Source organism: Periplaneta americana, chromosome 5 (genome assembly GCF_040183065.1).
Source record: "Periplaneta americana isolate PAMFEO1 chromosome 5, P.americana_PAMFEO1_priV1, whole genome shotgun sequence".
NCBI classification, from domain to species: Eukaryota; Metazoa; Arthropoda; class Insecta; order Blattodea; family Blattidae; genus Periplaneta; species Periplaneta americana.
The window spans coordinates 74,567,666-74,588,668 of NC_091121.1; the positions used below are offsets into that span (position 1 = coordinate 74,567,666).

Here is a 21,003-nt window from a genome sequence, read left to right on the forward strand (position 1 = left end):
TCTATGTAATCCGTTAATGTTCGCCAGCCGTGACGCAAGGGGAGCGTTTCTATTCAGATAGGGTCAACTTCAATTCCAGGCAAGAAAGCTGAAGTCCATCTACGTTCGTTGCCGCCATCACATAAGCTCGCCATCGATCCCTATCCTAAGAAAGATTAATCCAATCCTTAGAATTATATCCCACCTCTCTTAAATCCATTTTAATATTATCCTCCCATCTACGTTCACGTGTCGATGGCTAGTACTTTGATGATGGTGGTGGTGGTGGTGGTGTTGGTGGTGGTAGTGGTCGTGGTGGTGGTGGTGATGGTGGTAGTGGTGGTGGTGGTGATAATGGTAATGAACAGCTTTCACAGAGCCAAATCCCATCTCAGAAGAGTACCTGATCAGCTAAAGGAATTCCAAGCAATTTCTTCTTTCCGCCTGAAGTTTTGAGTTCGAGCCTTGTTCAAGATATCATTTTATTTCGTTATCATTCTTTAGCGATATAAATAATATTCAAGTTATCTTTTGTATTCTGCTATCGTTTTAGCGATATAAATAATATTAAAGTTACCATTCATACAGTTATTGTTCCTTAGCGATATAAATAATGTTAAATTTATCATTTATATTCTGTTATAGTTCTTTAGCGTTATAAATAATATTCAAGTTATCATTTATATTGTTATAGTTCTTTGGGAAGATGACCATACAGACGAAACAGGTTAAATGGCCTGTCTTGATAGGTGATGATGATGGAGAAGATGATGATGATGATGATGATGATAATAATAATAATAATAATAATAATAATAATAATAATAATAATAATAATAATATCACGTTATCTGCGTTCCAAAATTATAAGTCGTGCGTGCGTGCATGTGTATTTGTGTCGGTTTGCAGTGGACTAATGAAGCTGAGGCTAGATGGTCCACCTGTTAACATCGGATTATAAAAAAAAAACATCGGATTCACGAATGCTACCAAGGTCACCTGTTAGACGCACATATAGGGCGCGCAACGGGCCAAAGCAAGCCTAATCCTGTGTTCGTCACTCGAAAAGCCAAGCCAAGTCCATTTTTTCTGTCATCATTCTCCCGTTTGAAGGTAGAACTTGTTTAATAAACATTAATGTTTACTGTATTTTACTCCCCATAATTTCCGATATCCTTGACTATCTATCAGTAAAAGCGCTTACGCTCTTTTGTTCTGACCCATACTCAGGCGGGTTAATATCTAGTCATCGTTATGATCCAATAAAAATGTCATCGATTGATAGCTGCCACTACCTTAATTAAGGCATACTGTCCATAATGCCACATTTGAATTCCAAGAGTCTGTAATAACTGTTTTTAGGGGTAATGGATGTTTTTGTGGCAGTAGGCGTGTAATATAGTGACCACGTCTGCTCAAATAACCTCGCCCATAAATCCACGGTCCAGCAGAGGAAAACTCGCTGTGCATGCTAGAAGGTCGGTGCACGATAACTTTTAGAGTAAAGCAACATTAAATTTAAAGTACGATTCACTTTTAGTGACAGCCTGCCGCTACCGCAGGCTTCTTTCTATAAGTCATTTATCCAAAATAAATAAATGCAATATGGTTGTGTTTGCTTTTTACATTCATTGTGGGAAAATTCCTATAGGCCAAAGAAAAATTCTTAGCGAACAGACTGGAAAGAGACGAACAAAAAGAAGACGTTGTTCAGAAATTAGCCCCTTGTACAGCTGTTGAAAAAAGTGGCCGCACTCGTGAACAGCGAATATTTTCTAAGTCCACTTCGGGTCACGGTGATGTTACACGATGCTCGCGTCTCGTAGAGTAGCGGTAACGTACTCGCTTAAGGATTCGAAAGTTGTGAGTTCGAGCCTTGTTCAAGATATCATTTTATTTCGTTATCACTCTTTAGCGATATAAATAATATTCAAGTTATCTTTTGTATTCTACTATCTTTTAGCGATATAAATAATATTCAAGTTATTCATATTGTTATTGTTCTTTAGCGATATAAATAATATGAAATTTATCATTTATATTTTGTTATAGTTCTTTAGCGTTATAAATAATATTCAAGTTATTTATATTAGAATTCTTTGGGAAGATGACCTTAGAGACGAAACAGGTCTAAGTGGCCTGTCTTGCTAGGTGATCATGATGAAGATGAAGATGATGATGATGACGATGATGATATAATAATAATAATAATAATAATAATAATAATAATATCACATTATCTGCGTTCCAATAATAATATCACGTTATCTGCGTTCCAAAATTATAAGTCGTGCGCGCGCGCGCGCGCGTGTGTGTGTGTGTGTGTGTGTGTGTGTGTGTCGGTTCGCAGTGGACTAATGAATGAATCGCAACCCACGTGTTACTCGCTGTACTGAACTGTAGTCATGCACTCTCTCGCTTACGGTTCTTATTGTTGTGCACTAAGCTTGAAGGTGGGATTTCCTTCCAGACGAAGTACTTCTCATCCACCGAAGTCTCGACGGGGTTTGAGAGAAATTTATGGGAGCAGACGAGAGCCCTCCGAAGAATGAGAAGCTGTATATATCCAGAGTTTCGTTCACTGAAATTGTTTAACGCAAAAGAATTTATACGCTAGCTCGATTTAACCTGCCTGTCTGCACCCCAAACAGGTTTGGAGGCTAATTAAATTGGTGCAATCACTAAGATTGATATTTGCATCTACTTCACCCCGCTCTAACTTCCAACACAATGAATGGAATATCGATTGTTTGCAAGGCCAACTTTGGAGAAACTCGTTTCCTGGAGCGGCGTCTCGGATACCTTCGCCAGCGCCGCATTTTAACGAGACGCTACATTATAAAAGTTTATTGATTCTCGTTTTATTAGAACTTCGTAGATAGCTATCAATCGTGAATATACATGGACGAATATTCATCGTATTTTATCCTATCTTTTCTTTTTTATTCATTTTCTTCTTCCTTTCTTGTAGACCTACTCCATTTTATTTAAATCTTTCTTTCTTTTATTTCTTTCCGTACTTTTTCGTTTTATTTCATTTTAATTAGTTTCTTTTCTACTTTATTCTTTCTTTCTTTAGTAGCCTACTTTTATTCTCCTGTTTCTTTTTATCTTTTTCTTTCCTTCGGCCCTCTGCATTTGTCATTCCTTTATTAATTTTTAGTATTTTCTCTTTCCCTTCCATCTTAATTTTCTTTCATATTTCGTCTTTCTTTCTGCTTCTCTTGATTCTTTCACGTTATTCCTTCCGTTTTTATTCTTCATTCACTTTTCCAGCTTTCTTCATCCTTTCCTTTTTTCTTTCATACCTGTTCTTGTTTGCTTTCTTCCCTTTATTTTTTCCTGACATATTTTTAGGCTCTGGGGTTTATTCAGTTTCTAACAGGAATGAGTACCAAGGGTATTTTCTTCGGGATAAAGGCTGCGGGCACGTAGGACTGACATCCCTACTATCGTTAGTGCCGATTGTCTCTACAGACGACAGCCTAAACCTTCCGCCACTCTGTGGGCCTCCATGACTTGTAATGGAATGAATTTTAATTATATTTTTGCATTTCTTTTTCTTTTTCTTTCCTATCTTGTCTTCTCTATTTTTTTTTTAGTTTTCTTAGTACTTATATTTAATTTATTTCTTTTCCTTTACCTGGTCCCTCTGACATTTATTTTCATTTCCTACTAACTTTATCTCGTTTAAAATGTCTTTGTTTTTTATTTCCTATTTATTCCGTTTTAGTTTGTTTTCTTTTTCTTTTTAGATTTCTTTCGTTATTTCTTTTTGTCTGTGTATTTCTGTGAATGTAAGTACACTTGTGTATGTACACAGGGTTTCTATTTCCCTTAGTAGCTTTGCTCCGTTTCAGCAGTGTCTTGGTAAACATTTCACCATGTTTAGCATTAAAGAGATTCAAGGGTTACACGTGGAATGTAAATATGAATGGAGAAAGTATGCACATTCATGTGTGTATGTATATGTGTGTTCTTCTGTTTGGGAACATGTTGGAAATTCTAAACATTTCAATTAATTTCTTATGTATCATTCTGATTATGCTGCTTTGTACAAGATGATTCTTATAGAACTGAATCCAAAGTCTTGCCTACAGTTCATAAAGAAATTAAGGAAAAATGATAAAATTCGCAGAAGACTGGGCTTGGTTCATGTGACACATATATACATTACATCTGGTGGTGGAAGTGACCGCCGTACTCTCCTAAGCAATTTCAATACGGCACTTCTTTCACGCGTGCAAAATAAAGCCACTATTATTCCTGATTTCCCTATAGATGTAGTCCTCCATCTTTCCAAAGGTTTGAGGGCCTGTCATGAAAAACCACACCTTTAAGATAGCTCCAAAAGAATAAATCAGGTCTGGTAAGATCGGGCGAACGTGGTGACCATAGACAGAGATGATTCGGTTGTCAAAAGAACTTAATATTGTTTTACTTGACTCTTCGGCAGGTCGCCTCATGTTGCTGAATAGCCTATATCCTTGCATTAGTTCCACTCCATCAAGTTACTCCACAAAGTCTGTGAATATCTTCTTGCACGTATTAGTGTTAACAGTATCTCAGAAAAATATTGGCCCCCAAATCCTCAAACCAGATATCGCACACCATACTCCCACTTTCACTGGATGTAATTGGGCTCTGCAGCTGTATTACGAGCTTTCTTGACGGCTTCACGTGGTGTACAAGGCTGAGATAAAATTCTGAGATAACAATAATATAATAAACAACAAACACAAGATAATCAAATTCACCAAGTCCCTGAGAAAGGCGGTTAAATTTATTGCTAGCTCTGGCGGTCAGTACGAGCGAGAGTTTCATCTGTGGTGATCATATGGTTAGAATGGATGTTTCTTGGTTTATTACACGACAGCCAGAATTCATGTTTATCATGTACCAATATACTCATTAACTTTGACTAGCGCAAACAAATTCCGCAGATAATTTTCTAACTGTCAAAGTTCTTACTTATCCTTGAGTGCATAATCTTGTTAGAATATTTAGAGAGACTGAAACTGTACAAGACAAAATTATAGAAGGAAGCAACAAAAAATAAGGAATTACTACAGATGCCGTGTGGGATGTGGGTCCATTTTATAAAAGTAAGGCAAAATGAAACAATCCTGTCGATCTCTTGATATTTACTTATAGTTTCCTCCCTACAGGATACACAGCTATAGAAATGCAATGATGATGAAAAGAAACAATTTTGTCTTAAGTTTCGAACGGTCTTTTGCGCGTTCTATGCAACATTTAACTTCATACCTCAACATTAAATTTACTTCTACATTTGTTCTTCAAGAAGACCAGAGCAAAAAATGTACTCTCATTCGGGAAACATCGAAATCAGTGTTACCAACAATCGTCACCTCGAAGTCGCCAAATAAGATGTCAAATGTCGCTAAATTAAATTTACAAGTAAAAAGAAAGCGTATCTACAGAAACGGGTAAGATTAACAATAGTAAAAATGTATCGTAACTTTTACAGATATAAATCATCCATATTCTCCTCTTCTACTGTAGCTGCTGACGTGGAAGACAAGGATTCATATAGGTCGGAAGTGGAAAGTAAATAGGTACTCATCTTTATTTCCAATCTTCCGCAGAACAAGAAGTAAACAATACTAGTTCGGTCCTGGGTTATTAAGTTAACAGTACTAGTTCGGTCCCGGATCGAAAATAGAGCAGTACTGGTTGGAAATCAACATTTTCCTTACACCAAACTACAAAATCAACATTTTCCTTCCCATTCTATTCAGGCTTAGGACTGGCTTCCTTCTTGTTCGGCCATCGTTGCGAAGATTATTAAAAAAATGTTTACCAGTGACAGAAACAACAGTTAGGAACGACCGCCCCTAATTATGAAAACAAATTCGAATCGGTATCACCACCCACATCAAAACACGTCAGTACGATATCATACCTACATGAAAACATTTCGAATTCGATACGACAGCTAGTTCACAATATATACTGTAACAGTCTCTTACATATCTCAAACTTGTCTATACTTGCAGAGTTCAGACCGAATTAGCACGGTACCTTTCTGAACCCCGGACCAAATTAGTACTGTATATTTCAGGTGTGTATCTGATGGGACCGAACTAGTATGTACCCAGCCTATAGCACTAGCTGTTTTGATATGAATTCTGTTGCGTAGTTTCGGTTTCACTAAGTTAGACTGGCTGAATAGGCGTTTTACTTCAGCATTCGAATAGGAAAGAGGAAGTACGGTCATAGTAAGCATAGAAAATTTATACTGTACCATTTAACAGCACCAAGAATTCGCCAAAGGAAAGATAATGCAGTTTACCCAAGATGTCATGATACGTTGTGCAGGGTTGTTCTTGCGAAGTTTTGAAATTGTAGGAAGGAAAATATTTTCTCTATAATAATATAAAAAAAAATATCAAAATATTGTCAAATTAAAAATATTTCCAAATACATCTTATGAAAAATAGTTCAAATGACAAAGCGTAAAAATCGCTGAATTTGTCGCCAAATGATTAATAAAAACTCCAGGAAAGTCGTTGGTCGCTATTTCGTAAGTTTTGTCGTTAGACAGCTCCTCAAAACCACTAGATCTAACAACTTGTCGCTAAAGTTGGCAACACTGATCGAAATGTATGAATGATGCAAGCAACCAAGTTTTCAACAGGAACATTGTAGAAATCAGAAAATAATTCTTATAGTTCTAACAGCCTCTATTCCATTTTGGTGGGCAAACTGATATCTCACTAAGATGAGATTTTTCTTACACTTGATTTTTTCCATTTCAGTAAGGATAATATTACCTTAATTTTAATGCAAATCAATGAAAATGCTTCTGTATTTCCAAAAATATTAAACAAATTGATTATATAGATCTCGCAAACACCACAGGAAGTTCTCTTTTATTTAATTTTAATACCCTCGGATATATTAAATAAGACACTTTCTGCCTCTGAGAACTTCTAGATTGTCACTTTTGATGTGAGACATTAGGTCTACGTAAGACTCGTATATGGTAACTATTTGCAAAAATTGATATAACTCTGTTTCTTCTTGATTTTTAATATGCTTTACAGAACCATTATAACTGATTTTTAGATTATCATGAATTTTAGTTTTCGAGTCCATTTCTTTGCATATTATTAACTAGCCGTACCCGTGCGCTCCGCTGCACCTGTTAGAAATAAATATAAAGTAATCACATAATTAAAGCAGGACGTTTGATCCAGGGAACAACTTTTACAACAGCGCAAGTTAATCTGCTTCGCTCATTACCCAATTTTTTTTTGCATTGCATTTATTGCATATATATTTTATGTATTTTAATACGATTCAATTGAGCATAGTTAAAATTTGAATTATAAAATAATGGATTGCTAAACTAACGTACTATTACTGCATACTAAATCAATACACTCTCGTTGTTCGTTAATTCTCTGAGATTAAAATGAGTGTACGTAAATATTATTTTAAGAAATACAGAAAACGAATGTACAAAATAGCCTATCAAATTTTCTGTGCACAAGAAACTATTTTAATCTTACCTGTCCTCGATTTACTCAGACGTTACTGTAATAACATTATAGCATTATGTCCATCTAGAGAAACTACACTTTCGAATGGTGAAATGATAATTAATTATACAAATCGGTTAATTTAGCTTCTGATATTACTTCATACAAACATAGAAACATTCTCTGTAGGCTATGTTTAATAGCTTTCGATTGTTGATGTCCAAGGCCCCTGTTTCGGTTGTTGTTGTCCAAGGCCCCTTATAGACGAAGTCATTTGTTATTAATTCATTGCACTGTCTTAGATGGCGTTATTTTAATTTTAAAACTCATTTATCTCATTAAATATAAGTCCTATCAAAATTTTGTAAAGAATAAAACTTATCGAAAATCATTTTTAAAGAAACTTTTGTTATGTAATAATTTTCACAAAAATCAATAATAAGCGAGATATTTCGATTTATTTAATTCAGGCCCCCTTATAACCCCCCTTTTAAATAAAATATTTTGAATGCCATATAGCCTAAAATCTAAGTTACAACGAACTTAATTTATATTCCAATTTTCATATAAATCGGTTCAGCCTTTATCGCGTGAAAAGGTAACAAACATCCAGACAGACAGACAGACAGAGAGACAGACAGACATAGAAACAAAAATTAAAAAAAAAGCGATTTTCGGTTTCAGAATGGTTAATTATACATTTTAACACCAATTATTTTTGGAAAATCGAAAATTACCAGAAAAATTTTGGCTACAGATTTATTATTAGTATACAGTAGATTATTTTCATATTCAATTTAAACATCAAAATTCTAATGCAGCTAAATCTTTTTAAATAGTCTGTTTAAGAGCTGTACAAAATTTGAGCTTTCTATTATTGATAGTTTCTAAGTTATATAAATTTATGTTGAGCACTGTTTGGTCATAAGCAATTTACGGAAAAATACATTTAAAGAGTCACTTGATATAAACTCTCACTTGAAGGGCCAAGCATTGATTGTTGTGGCCTTACTATATTTACTACTTTTTTACATTTTCTGTCTCATTTTTTGAGGAGTTGCTTACAGTTTTCATATCATTATTTACAAGTCTAGCCTTCTATTTGGTAATCCTGTCCATGATTTATAACTAACTAGGCTATATATACAAATGCACTACAAAACACAAAACTACACTACTGCAACCTATATAATAACACTGTTTACATACTAAGTATTTCAGACACTACAATAACTATTTCTCTCAAGCTGTAACAATCACATTTCTATACTTCAGATCAAATCAATTTTCAAAAACAACTGAAAGAATAATACCATCTCCTGCTATTTAGTGAATAAAACGAAAAATTATTGAAGATGGGCTGCCACACTATTGACGAATGAAATTATATAAAATAAACACCCGAAATCAGATTGGGAATGCGGTAAATATGAAACAAATGAGATTGGAAAATGAAGTGGGCTAACAGAGTTTTAAAAATGGCATCATTAAATGTTATAACATTGAGTTAGGGCTTAAATTTTATTTGTAATATATTATCTACAGTCAACGATTATTTTAAGCAAAAAAATAAAAGTAAAAAAACATGAATTTTAGTAAAATTTCAGTATCCTCTTCCCATAACAGAAGAGGATGGTAGAATTTAATTTTGACGTGTGTCAGAAAGGAACGGTAAATTCTGTCTGACACCTACTATAGAATTGTTTTATGCATTTTTAAACATTTGAATAGGCGAATTTCGATAAATACATAGGAAACTGATTAAATATAATAGGACATCGTTTCTTTGGAGTCTTTGACAATCGATTTCGTCTTCACTGCCTTGAGCTAACGAGGCTCATGCAGAAGTTAACAATCATGACGCTCGAGGCGCCACACTCTGGAAGAGCAACTCGCGGCGACAACTGTTACTTTCTAGTGAATGGACCTAACTCGATAGCTCTTTGGGTAAACTAGCGAAGACGAAATTGGCGGGACAGTTAACGCGGTTCGGACGTCTAATATTAAATTATACCCTTTTTCAGCAATTGCGACCTTTACCGCACGTATCTAACTCACTATTTTCAATTCGAACATAGGACTTTCCTCGTATACTCAATATTGAAAAACGTCATAAACTGAATGATTTTCTTTCTAATTTGCAGTATTATTAATGAGCAAGTTTCACAATGTTAATAACATTTTCCTGCGTCCAATTAATGTTCTATCCCTTTTCGCTAACGTCCCCTGTCATTTCAATCCCCATTCTCCCGTATGCTGCTAAAAATTCCATTCTTACATGTAATCTTTGCTTGTCCACTTGCTTTCCAATCAGATGGAATCCATTCCATTATTGCTTTTAGACAATCTACACTCTGTCATATTTTTCACGTGATCATACAATAGCTGCTTGTTTATTTAAAATCTATTACTGAATTCTGAACATTAATATTTTCTTTAACCACACTATTCCTTGTTCTGTCTCTTGTAGAAATGCTTGAGGAGTACCGTCAGAAATCCATTTCTGTCGAAAATAATCTTAATTTGCAGTACCTGCCGGTTTTTCATTAAAAATTATATACTCCATAACAGTACAGGATACAACGTTCCGTACCATCTGAAATTATAATATGTTTTTGTAGAGTTCCTAAGAGTATACGGCGTTAAAGAGAAAATAAAATTAGAGTGCTTTAACTCTCTTTTTATTCACTTTAGAAGAACGAAGAGATTAATAAAGAACTTTAAAGCGACGTGACAATTCTGCAGTGCTCGGGAAAAGTGACATAAGTCAGTTTCCACAAAACTTTTTTGATAATTTATTGACAACTTACACTGGTTTATGTCGATTTGATTTTTTTCTGTATGAATTATTGTAATGGGAGGAATACTTATGTAATTTTTTCCAAGCGAGCAGATGTTCCGTAAGTTGTCAATAAATTATCAAAAAAGGTTTGTGGAAACTGACTTGTGTCACTTTTCCCAAGCACTGCAGAATTAGTAGTATCAATCCTACGTAATTTCGGTTTGAAGAAACTCTCAAAAAATTTAAGGAAGAGACATTAGGCAATTTTTCATTAATTAAAATTCTTGTCTAATTATACACAACGAAGGGTTTAATGTACAACATTGACGCGACATAACAGAAGTTTCAGTCCCGCGTAATTTCGGTTTCCAGAAACTCTGAAAAAAAATTTTCATTAATTAAAATTCTTACGTAATTATACACATTTAAAGATACTAGCAATAAGACATATAAGTTCCGACATTAAATGATAATTTATGATCATTTTTATGGTATTTTAATGTTTCTCTATTTTTTACGGAAAACCAGACTTCTTCGACTTGTTTCCTTCAACTATTCATTTCACGAATTATTATTATTATTATTATTATTATTATTATTATTATTATTATTATTATTATTATAAGATGATAATTGTCCAAGTCGGACAACTGACTTGGATGACATTCTTGAATCCGATGCTGATAGGTGAGCCATCCTGCCTGAGACCTTTGACAGTCAGGTTCCATCCTCAGAGGAATTGCCTAATAAGCCCGAAGTCCCAGAGTCCCAAGCATCAACTATTGAGTTATAGATCAACTACTAATAACTGTAATTTTGTAATTAATTTTGAAAATGTTTAGGTATTTGTAAATAATATCAAAACAGCATAATTCTAACATTTGAAAGTAGTGATTCCACATCTTGTGATATAATAATTTTATTCATTGTTGTTCCGCTAAGAAAACTGTATAATAATAAAGAAGAAGATTGGACTATGGACCGAGATGTGTGTACTCACTGTGGTGCCATGCACGATGCCTTGGGGTCCGATGTAGCAGTAACTGCCGGCCGTCATCTGCCCGTACCTGTCAACAATATTATACATTACTTGATAACACAAAAAAAAAAAAAAGATACGGATCACTTAACCGTGATGCTATCAGTTAACTGACATAAATATTGTTATAATGTGTATGTATGTGCACGGATGAAATCGTCTTAATCCGATTATATAATTAGCGCGTCTGGCCTCGAAACCAGGTGGCCCGGGTTCGATTCCCGGTCAGGGCAAGTTACCTGGTTGAGATTTTTTCCGGAGTTTTCCCTCAACACAATATGAGTAAATGCTGGGTAACTTTCTGTGCTGGACCCCGGACTCATTTCACCGACATAATCACCTTCATCTCATTCAGACGCTAAATAACCTAAGATGTTGATAAAGCGTCGTAAAATAACCTATCAAAAAAATTATAATCCGACAGCGGATTTTCGGTCCCTAAGCAGCAACAATACGTCACGTCCAAGGCGTACGGAGGGAGCGCAGCAATGAGTTTAATGGCCTCCCTGCAACTGACGTATACCTAACGTTCAATATCGGGACCGAAAATCCGCTGTCTGGTTATGATAATGAACTGTCACTACACGGCGATCATTTAATACATCATTTTTGTCATAGTAACCTCTTTCTTCATAGACCATGATATCAAACTACACACTATTACAAATCTGATGTTATTTCTTTATTAATTGTTTCATAATGCTGACGTACAAAAAAATAATATCTGAAACACGTTTAACCTATAACGTTTCAAGGTAGTCAGAATTAGGAAACTCACTTCGCTTGTTCCCTAAAAATTGACTAATGATGTCATAAAGTATAACATTATAAACTTGTTTCATATTATTATTATTATTATTATTATTATTATTATTATTATTATTATTATTAATGATTGGAGAACCAAAGGCTGCTTCTGTTTAACAGGGTTTATGTATTAACGTCTCTCCTGGAATCAGGGGAAAGAAAGACGAAATTGACCTTAATTTTGCTTAGAGCCACATAATTCAGAGTCAAATTCTTTTACATGGAGTAGACCTACAGAACTGTACATATCATTTTATTTTCTCTACTAAATTGGACATGTTAAGTTTTTGTAGCCTTTAAAACTTCGTCATCCTTGGCCGGGGTATGAACCCGCGAGTCTCGTATCAGCAAACTTTGTGACTACTAGACTTTCGATGATAATTTCCAATTAAAGAATTATCAATTAACAAAAACTGCATAAACTAAAATAATTGAAGGGTACAGGGAAAGAACTAACTTTGTACTCTTTTCTTAAAAAATGAGTTAGGCCTATGCATATTGTGTTGAGTACCGTAGGACTCCATGAAATTTAATCCTACAAACGAAACACTGTGATAATGTGAACGGTCTAACTGCTGTGACAAATTTTAGATTTGATATACAAGGAAAGTATTTGCTAAAAACAGACTTCAAACTGTTCTCTTGAACAATTTACTGTAGTGGACTGAGCTCGTTCATTTCCGTATCCTTCAATTGCAAGTAGGCTACACAGAATGTTTCTTGTCGCTATTCCTTACAGAAGGATAACTAATGCAATACATCTTATTCGCAAGGTGATGTAGAGGCTATCCTCACAGTCTCTTTCTTATTTTGTGAATATAACATCAATTAAATTAGCTCAGTGTAGAGTGTGCACTTGTCTGCCATCTGTAGAGCGTTTGGGAAACCGAGCATCACAGAGAAGCCGTGAACGCAAGGGATTGCCGTCAAATCCAAAGGTTGTGTTTTGAGATGGTTAGATGCAGGCGTCTCAAGGCCAACGCATAAAACTTGTCGCAGAGAGCAAGTGTAAATAACATAGTCAGCTGAAGAGATAAGCGCAGTACCCGAAGATAGCCGATCGCTGATTAATGTTACAAGCGTGAGCGAGCTAAGTTGTAACTGTCGCGGAAGAAATGCCACAAAGCTGCACTGTCACAATAGACGGTTGTTTTCGGAAGGAATTTCTTAAGTAGTTTGCAGTAACAACAACAACAACAATAATAATAATAATAATAATAATAATAATAATAATAATACATTTTCTAATTATATACTATCAATGAGTAAAAAGAAGACATCTGAAGCATGAAGAACCATACATGTTACGTAATTATTTAAGCACAAGGAACTGGCCACCTTACTCCATTATCTCCTGGCCTAGTTGACTCATAAGTGGTGCCTTGTTGGTATCACTTGTGAGGTTCAGACCTGTCTTCGGACAGTTGACCAAACAATAACAATATTTCATTTCTAGTAAAGGTTTTTGGTATCGCTCTTTTTTAAGTTTATACTATATTTAATAAAATAAAATTCAATTAAATAATAATAATAAAATTACAATTAAACTTGTAGGTTGTTAAAGTAAGTATTCTTACGTTACGCTAATATTAATATATTAATTACAATAATAGTTAAATAATATATTTCGTATGTTTTCAATAATTAAAAATAACCTAAACATCTTAGAAATTCACAAGCAATTATTTTAAATTAGAACTATTCAAATCTTAAATGTGGTCTCAAATTCTTTTCTCAAGTCCTTCAGTATTTCATTATATTTGTTACACTGGTCTTGATTCAACTCAGGTAACTATTTTAGATTAATAAAGTGGTAACAGTTACCCACTAAAACTTGCGTCTCCCACAATTTCGCTTTCTCTATGAAATCTTTTATTTCTTCATACATTTGCGGTAATAAGGACATTCTTTCCTCGGAGATGGACACAATGACTGACTGTTACATCGTAGCGGTTGCAGATGTCTATTCAAACGTCGCGGTCAATGACGTCATCCGGAGATACACGAACTGCTCCTGCATCTTCTTCCACTCTTACATTAAAAAAGAGAAAGAGGAGGAAGTGCTCTGAGAAGGCCCTATTGAGACGTCTACTCTACTCTACTCTACTCTATAACCCCGATTAGATGAGATGATGATGAAGATTTGTTGGGATCCCACAGGAGAATCGGAGCTCCCGAAGAAAACCACTGTGTCACCTGGACCACGAGCTTATCCAGCACAAGTTATAAAACGGGGGTAGGTTGGGGTTCGAACCCAGGTCAACAAAATAAATCCAGCGCTGTAGTCACTAAACGACCATGGCGGCATTTTTGCAAATGTACGGTCATTAATATTTGATTTGGCAATATTTATTGCCGAATATATACTTCAAGAACTAAATAGAGGCGACTTCGAGGATGTAGGCCTAATCGTTTTGTGTAGTTTTGGTTATAAACTTTCAAATAGGTAGTCTCATGTTATTATTGCAGTAAAATTTATTATGCTTCATGTACACATTTGCTTGCGTTAATTTACTCGAGTGTCGTCAAATTTGAATAAATCTAGAGCTCATTTTTCAGGTAACATAATACTTCATCTATATTAAATAAATAAATAAATAAATAAATAAATAAATAAATAAATAAATAAATAAATAAATAAATAAGAAGTTAGATAATTAATAATCAAATACATGCCTTACCGAAAAGATCACAAAATAACTGCAAAAACATTGTATGATCATCGAGAATTCTAAGATAAGAGTCTTTACAAAATTGATCATCTTACCTAAACACAGTAACTTACTGTATATTTGAGCAGTTATTAATGTAAGGTAGTAGTGCTTTACCAATTTATAATCCATTAATTAATTGCTTTTCAAAATTTTAAGCTTATTATGTTTGTTTTAGTAGTTTTCGTCATACGAGACAGGTTGGTTCATATTTGACCAGAAAACTTACTCAGGGAGAAATATCTATATAATTGAAGACAATGGTATGTCGTTCTCATATGTTTAACAATTATATCCCATGCTGTTTTGTCTGCTAAATGGCTCCTATTTGCAGAACAGAAAGTAACACAGCTATAGCAATAATTGGTATTAAAGTAATTACATATCATACCATGATCAATCCGGAACTTGAGCTCAGAGCCTTTACTGAATTGGTCACCTTATCGGACAATATTATTTGGGCAGTAATTAATGTAACATTGCTGTACCGATCTAAATTCAGTTAACTATTTTGTATGTCGACTTATATTTTCGTTTTAATACTCCTTAACATACGGTTTCATATTAGTCTAGAAAACATAGAAAGAAAAACATCTATATAATTGAAAGCAATGGAATATTGTCCTCATATTATGTATCATGACACTCCAATATGTTTCACATTTTACTTAACATTTATCTGCCAAATATCTCCCTTCTTCATGATACAATTTAAAACAAATTGTACTTTATGACATCAGGTCTCTTTACTCACTTAGTTGTTTATGCAATAAAGTGTCCTGGAATTCCCCGTGCATAAAAAATTCATCGAGTGAAAAAGCTTGTTCGGGTAATAATTTCACTGGCAAATGACGTTGTGACCGTGGTTAAAAAAAGTTTTAAACTAATTTGTCGATGTTAATAAAAATATAATGCAACTCTTAGTTTCGTGAAGAGCCTACAAAGCTAGCGTGTTTATTTGGTTGTTCAGTTAACTTACAATACGCTACCACTTACTAGCTAATACCGTACATATCAGAGTATAAATTGACATCTGCATCATTTATATTTCTCTAGCCGCACATAAATGCAAGATAACATGCTAATAATAATAATAATAATAATAATAATAATAATAATAATAATAATAATAATAATAATAATAATAATGTCAGTAAATAATTATTCTGAAATGTGTGTTTCTCAATAAAATGCATATTTTTAAGTTATTTAATGTTTGTTCCTTCGGTAGCTACAGTGCTAGACTTATAAACCAGAGGGCCCTGGTTCAAATTCCTCTCTACCAAATTTATATCTCGTGTTGTTCAAGCCCGTGGTTCAGGCAACACAGGGGTTTTCTTCGATTAATCCGGTTCCCCTGTAACGTACAAACAATTCTCAATCATCATAATCTTAGGAGTGTAATATGGACCCACCGCCTACGATGCACTCTGGATAGACTCTGACGAACTAAGTGGTCTACGCTTCTCGGCACTAGAGACATCTAAGATCCGTTCATGCAGTCGGGAGCAAATAACGACAAATTAAGGGCAAGGGCCCTGCAATTGGACAACAAAAAAGTTCTGTTTCTTAACAAAATAATCCATTTTTAAGAAGAGGCCATGTAACGTTTGTCAGAGAAAGTTTAAAGTAATTTACTTTAACGCGGTGTTAAAATAGTTATTTCTGATACAAGTTCGTAAAGGTCCTCTTTTTGGCAGAGTGTAAAGTTTGTGGAACGAATGTATATCGTACAAAGTTTTTTTTTTCAACGATATCACAAATTTACATTAAATAAATATTTCAAATTGGAGAGGTTATAAGATCACGATTTCACGGCTGTCTGAACTCAGAACCAGTAAGAAATAATTATCCATGGAATTACAGCTTGTTTTATCCATGATCACGATTTCATGGCTGTCTAAATCGGCCATATAATCAACAAAAAGGTTAGGAAAAGTTGAATGCTATAATCTTGTTGCAATAAATATTACAGATGTAATTTCAGAATAATGCGAGCTGAAATGTAAATATGAATATCAAATTTTTTTACTTATTTTTGTGTTAGGCCTACGTGTAAAATTTTCGTCATGAAAGATCGAAGTAATGTATTAATTTCTTATTGAATGAAGTTTGTACATTGAATGTTGTATTTTCTTTGGCAGTGCGTAAAATGAATAGCTGTGCGTAAAGTGATTAAATATTTTTTTACGCACTGGTATTTTAAAGGCTCACTTTACTTTTGAAAATCCGTGTAATGATAAGGTTAATAACAAATAGACCGCAGTTTACAACAATATACTCACATGGTTACACTAAGAGCAAACATGTTGTCATAGTGCTGGCGGCTAGAATAGTTGGGTATCACCATTCCATTGGTGATAACCGCCCGGGGGGCGCCTGGATGGCTGGGAAACAACCCTAAGGGATGTCCAGAGTACATCACTAACGTTTGCTGCTCGTTCATTCGGGACAGATACTGCATAGTTATCCAGAACTGGGAACAATATATAGTCATATAAGCTAATTTAGTCATTATCATAATCATCATCATCATCATCATTACCACTAACTTTAAAGAAATGGGTCCTTAGTCAGTTCCGTCCTCACCTTTGTGATAATTTTATTAATCAACGTTAGGAATTAACAGCAGATGTGATACGATCGAGACCATCGTTCAAGACAAAAGAAACGATAAAGCCAAAGGACATATCCAGTCCCGACTGGGGTAGTTAAATCTCCATTAATTAATCGAGAATCAATTAGTGCCAAAAGTGTTATTGTGCTTTGTATGAAATGTGATTTCTGTATTGGTGCCGTGCTATAGTTTACATAATGCCTGGACATACACATTACAACAAAGAATTTTTATGTATGATTCGTATGTGATAACCAGGGAAAGGGATTTGGAGTATTATAACGAATGGTGAAACGTAGTATAGATATTCGTAGCTCAGTGACTGTCAAGCGAGCTCCATGGACGAGTACAGTCCACTTCATACAAACTTACACGCACAAGACTCCAATAAACAACATTACAAATATACATAATTAAATATCAATCTCTGCGTCCTCGCGTGCCAGTGGAAATATTGATGGCTGGTAGACAGTTATCTTCTGTATGGAACTCGCCTCTGAATATGTACGTTTCTCTGTCAGGAGAGTGTTAAATTAAAACCTTTATTTACAATATCATGAAATATGATAATATATATACAACGTATACTACAGTATTTACAATATATGCAATATACTACAATATTTACGATATATCCTAACACAGTATTAAATGCTGAACAGAATGTAGAACCAAACGAAATAATATTTTCAATTAATGCTATGTTTTGTTGATGAAACAATTATTCCAGCTGTGCCTTGTTATAATAAATTGTAAATATTATTTTCAAATTTTCAAAATACAACTTTGCTCTGTTGCAAGCAACGAATTTTTTTAACATGGAAAAACTCCGCTCTACATCTGTAGAGGCAATTGGAGAGTACTTGAAACAAGATACGTCAATTAAATTCACATGTTGAATGACGTCATTGGGACACGTCTTTGTTAGTACATCTGAAATCCGACTAACAATGTTGTACCTATCATTTTTAATCAAAACTTTTCATTTTTTCAACAACACGTTTTCCTACTTTACCTTCTACTGCACTCAGTTTATTTACAATAGTCCTCATAATATTTATTTGTTCAACTAGTTATACTCCTGACTTTTCTAACCGAATAATGGCATCCGGTAAATATAAAAAAATTGACTTCATATCCATGATTTCTGTTTAGATTGTTCTATCATTTAGCAGTTCCTGGCGTATTTGAATCGCAGCCGCGTCATCGGGATTGAAAGACTGGACCACTTTTTTCACAGATTGGAGGTGATGTGCGTAACAATTGCAAGATTCTAACCATGATCCCCATCTCTTAAGAACTGGACATGGGGGAAGCGACAATTTAGGGAATTGTTTCCTGAATTTTGATACTCGATCTGGAGCTTTTACAAATATAGGCTAGTCTTTCAATTTTGTATTGTTAGTTGGTTTCACTTTCGGCATTGTGCCTGCACTTCACTACTCTGAACTGCATGTTGAAGTTCTTATGCGACAACTGTCCCGTTCACCTCTTGTTGACGTGCAGAGATCTGCGGAGGGGAGGACTTGGTGTGAAGGGTTGTAAACAAACGGCTGTGTAGATATCAATACTAGCTTTTACTACTCCAAATTCCGTTCCCTAGTGATAACAAATTCTTGCAGAGAAGTTGTAAGGCGATTTTTAACTGAATATCCAGGTGTGCCTCTCCCACATAGAGATACTGTGCGAAAACTTGTGAATACATTTAGAGAAACGGGATCTATCCTTGATAAGAAGCGAAGGGTAAATAAACGTGTATTTACTGAGGAGAAACTAGACGAAGTGGGAGAAAAATTAGAACATACTCCACAGAAATCCCTTCGACGGCTTGCACAGGAAACTGAAATTTCGATGATCTCAGTATGGCGAGCTACCAAACTCTTAAAATTGAAACCATACAAGCTCATTGTTGTTCATGAATTATTGCTACGTGATCATGAAAAAATTGTGCATGGTCATTTTCATTGTACGTAGTATATTTGTAGTAAATTAGCTGCGGGGGTAACATCGGTTGCTATCGCCGGTCGCCGTGCAGCGGGAGTTTTGCTTTCGATTTGCCGGGAACTGGGCTATCATCGGTTTCTATCGCCGGCCGCCGTGCAACGGGCGACTCTACAGCGAAAGGCACTGTAGTTTGTTAGTAAATTACAATTTACAAACATAAATAATTTGGGTATAATTATAGATTAATTGATAATTAACTTAGTTTTCGTTCTAGGTCATGCCACGTACACAAATAATTATGAATTAGTGAAAGACAAATAAATATCCGACTGGTTTACATGGCACATCTTCGTGGGGATAATGTAGTGGGTTATACCGGCAAAGAAGGGTAGTGACTCAATTGTGTCAGTCACTGACATGTCTGAATTAACGCTTCATAAGCCTTTGTGATGTAACTCATCTCATGCAGTCTCTTAACCAGATTCATGTCACAGAGACGAAGTCAATGACAGGACGGAGGTCGCAGCAACAACAATAAGACTCTGTCAGCTGTATGTCGACTATAGGCATTGTTTACAGAACGTGGTCGTTATGGTGTGTGTTCTATACGCACCTGAGCCCAGTTGGAAAAGACCTGGCCATTCCCCCCGTACGTGACGAGCTCCTGGGGGAACTGCGCCACGCAGGGGTCCAGGTTGTTGAGGATCATGAGCATGATGGCTGCTGCCTGCCGGCTCTGCGCAGGGAAATCTCTCAGCGGATATGCCCTGCGACAGTGACAATATGACGCATGCTTTCACTTTCTCAATCAGACAAGCTAAAAGTGGAAAGAGAAAGTGTTTCAAAGTTACAAAATATTTAACAAGAAATAGTCTAAGAGATTTTCCCTGATATTCACGTTTTCAAAAGTGTCATACTTAGAAATTTACTTGGGGTATTCTGTCTGTCTATTCGTCTGTGTGCAGAGATTTCTTCTAAACTACATATCGAATTTTGTTCATATTTATTATCTACAAATATATTTCTCTGGAAATATTTCACATGGAATGTAAGAATGTTTAGTAAGAAATTAATAGGGCTTTATTTGAAATCAAAAGCAGACTATGACAAATCAATTTTTTTTTGTGTTTGCATTGCATAGAACAGTGGTATTCACTCTTTTTTGCTAGTGTACCCCCAAACTGCATTGCAATTTATTTTATAATAATTAACAAAAGACTATGATTGTTGTACTAAAATATATTATTATTATTATTATTATTATTATTATTATTATTATTATTATTATTATTATTATTATTATTATATAGTAGTTATTGATCCAATAACAATAGCAATAAATTACGTAAAATGGTATTCAAGCAAGGAAAAACAAGAGTTGATATTGCAAAAGAAACTATAATACATAGTAAGATTATTTTGAATAAATTTTATTCAGCTTCCTCCAAGTGAAGGCTGCCCAGAAGACAAAGTTTACCATAAAATTGTTGTTTTGTTTTTTTAGTACGATAAATGGTAGGTAAACAATTATAATGGAAAAAAAGAAAACAATGCAGAAGGAAAAGAAAAAGAAATAACACAATTATAAATAACTGAAAACGACTAAAGAAAACATC

General features: G+C 34.7%; 1 protein-coding gene across 1 annotated transcript in view; it reads right to left on the reverse strand.

Moving 5' to 3' along the window:
* Nucleotides 1-21,003, reverse strand: part of LOC138699833 (urocanate hydratase-like) — a 102,759-nt gene that overhangs the window by 40,442 nt on the left and 41,314 nt on the right. The window contains exons 3-5 of the mRNA XM_069826022.1: nucleotides 20,001-20,154; nucleotides 17,112-17,302; nucleotides 11,270-11,336 (exon numbers count right to left, since the gene is read on the reverse strand). Of these exons, the coding sequence (XP_069682123.1) occupies nucleotides 11,270-11,336; nucleotides 17,112-17,302; nucleotides 20,001-20,154 (412 nt within the window). The remainder of the gene's footprint in view (nucleotides 1-11,269; nucleotides 11,337-17,111; nucleotides 17,303-20,000; nucleotides 20,155-21,003) is intronic.